Source organism: Engraulis encrasicolus, chromosome 21, assembly GCF_034702125.1.
Source record: "Engraulis encrasicolus isolate BLACKSEA-1 chromosome 21, IST_EnEncr_1.0, whole genome shotgun sequence".
Classification (NCBI taxonomy): domain Eukaryota; kingdom Metazoa; phylum Chordata; class Actinopteri; order Clupeiformes; family Engraulidae; genus Engraulis; species Engraulis encrasicolus.
In genome coordinates, this window is record NC_085877.1 from 46135357 (window position 1) to 46137856 (window position 2500).

General features: G+C 46.2%; 1 protein-coding gene across 1 annotated transcript in view; it reads left to right on the forward strand.

Annotated features, from left to right (window-relative positions):
• LOC134437446 (adhesion G protein-coupled receptor L3-like) overlaps positions 1-2500 on the forward strand; it is a 44156-nt gene that overhangs the window by 16622 nt on the left and 25034 nt on the right. Inside the window, exon 2 of the mRNA XM_063186936.1 lies at positions 1926-2022. Within this exon, the coding sequence (XP_063043006.1) occupies positions 1926-2022 (97 nt within the window). The remainder of the gene's footprint in view (positions 1-1925; positions 2023-2500) is intronic.

The window sequence follows — 2500 nt, forward strand, 5'->3', positions numbered from 1 at the left end:
CCACACACACACACAACCACACACACACACACACACACACACACACACACACACACACACACACACACACACACACACACACACACACATAGTTATACAACATGTGCACACACACACACACACACACTCTCTCACACACACACACACACACACACACACACACACACACACACACACACAAACACACATAGTTACACAACATGGGCACACACATGCACACTCACACAGACACACAGACACAGACACAGACACACAAACACAGACACAGACACAGACACACAGACACACAGACACACAGACACACACACACACGCACACACACACACACACACACACACACACACACACACACACACACACACACACACACACATAACCAAAATTATTTGCGCGCCCAATGACACACTGGTGTGCTTCAGCATGTCTAACAACATTCTGAGTACTGAATTCACCTTTGGAAAAGGCCCGCCCTAAAGTGCTTTTTGACCAATCACAGCGCAGCAAAAGGACGACCTCGGACAAACCTCGGACAGTTTTGACAGCGCTCCATTGAACTCAATGCTGAAATCGCATGTTTTCAAGTGGTTAGCGAGATACGGTCGTATTATTATTAAAATATGATTGGAAATTGTGCCTGGGGTATTTGTGACAAATGTGCAAGTTTCCCCGCGATGTAACAGGTGGTAATCACTTTCCTCTTTACCTAAAACCGGACTAATATTACTAGCAGCTGGATAGTCTGCCTCTCGGCAGCCCCACACTCGACTAGAAAGCACACGGATCAAAACCATACTTTGTGTGCTCCGATCATGACACCATCTCATTCATGTCCCTTTTCAGTAAGGTTGTAAGCAAACCACGAACCTGTTTCAGAGTAGGATTTTGGATTTCTGACCTAATTAATGAAGAAACACCGCTAGCAAAGTTAACTATCGGTCACGGCAGGAGTGTTTTGACTAGCAGCTGATGGACGTGACTTTGTTAAGCTACTGAAGATATAAACGCCAAACGTTAATGTTACACATTGCTGTGGTAGCTTTGAAGATGACTACAGTCATTAAGTTGTGTGATTTCGTTTTCGTCTAGCAAGTTTGCGTCAGGGCTCAAAAGATATGCGACCTCAGCTTACCATGGTGCTGGTTACAATGCCTATCGATACCCATAGAAAAGCCCATAACAGCTGTGATGCATCGCATGACCGTTCAGAAAATAAATACTTATATTCACAATACTATGAATGCGTTTTTTATTTATTATGAGTGAATAACTGCTGCGATTTGCAGTCACTGCATAAATCACGTTGATATCTCAGCATTGAAAGTTTATCTGTCCGACCTAGCAACTGTAACTAAAGAGGGCGGGGCTTAGCCAAAGGCGAATTGACACTCAATCTTCCTGTATACTTCTCTGTAACACCACCCCCACACACACACACACACTCACACACACACACACACAGACACATACACACACACACCACTGAGTTGTATCCGGCACATATGGAATGACACAATCCATAAGTCTGAGTCGTCTTTCATCTTCACTAATTCTCTCATTCTCTCTCTCTCTTTTTCTCTCTCTCTCTCTCTCTCTGACCTAATGACATAACCATAAGCAGTTGAAGTCTTCACTTACTTCTAACTTCTAAATAATTCTCTCCTCTCTCTCTCTCTCTCTCTCTCTCTCTCTCTCTCTCTCTCTCCCTCTGCAGAGTCGTATCCGGCGTATGTGGAATGACACATAACCATAAACAGTTGACGTCTTCACTTACTTCTAACTTCTAAATAATTATCTCTTCTCTCTCTCTGCATCTCCATCTCTCCATCTCTCTCTCTCTCTCTCTCTCTCTCTCTCTCTCTCCCTCTCTCTCTCTCTCTCTCTCTCTCTCTCTCTCTCTCTCTCTCTCTCTCTCTCTCCCTCTGCAGAGTCGTATCCGGCGTATGTGGAATGACACGGTCCGTAAGCAGTCCGAGTCCTCCTTCATCACTGGCGACATCAACAGCTCAGCCTCACTCAACAGAGGTAAGGCCTGTCTGACTGTGTTTCTGTCTCTCTGCATAGCCGCGCAAATAGACCAGGCGCGATGCGATTCAAGCGACAGAGTGCAGCAGCAAGCGATACGAGCGATTGAGGAGACTAGAGTATGTCCGCACAGGCAGAAGGCAAAGCATTCAAGCATTCCCATTGGCTGTGGTCACTGACCTCTATACAGTCATTGGCTGTCGCGGCTTGTCGCCGAACCGCGTCATAGAAAGTTGAAAGGATTTCAACTTCAAACTGTCGCGCTCGTCGCGCAAATCGCTCTAGTCTCCAGAATCGCTTTTGTCGCGCGACTCAATACAAAGTCAATTACTTCCGTCGCTCGCCTCACTCTTGTCGCGGTAGGTGTATTTCTGCGGTAAGAGTAAAGCCTGGTTTAGACTCGTCCTGCAACTGACTGCAGGAGACGCACTGTCAGCGGGGGGGTAGCGACAGATTACGGACAATTCAGCCTGGGAGA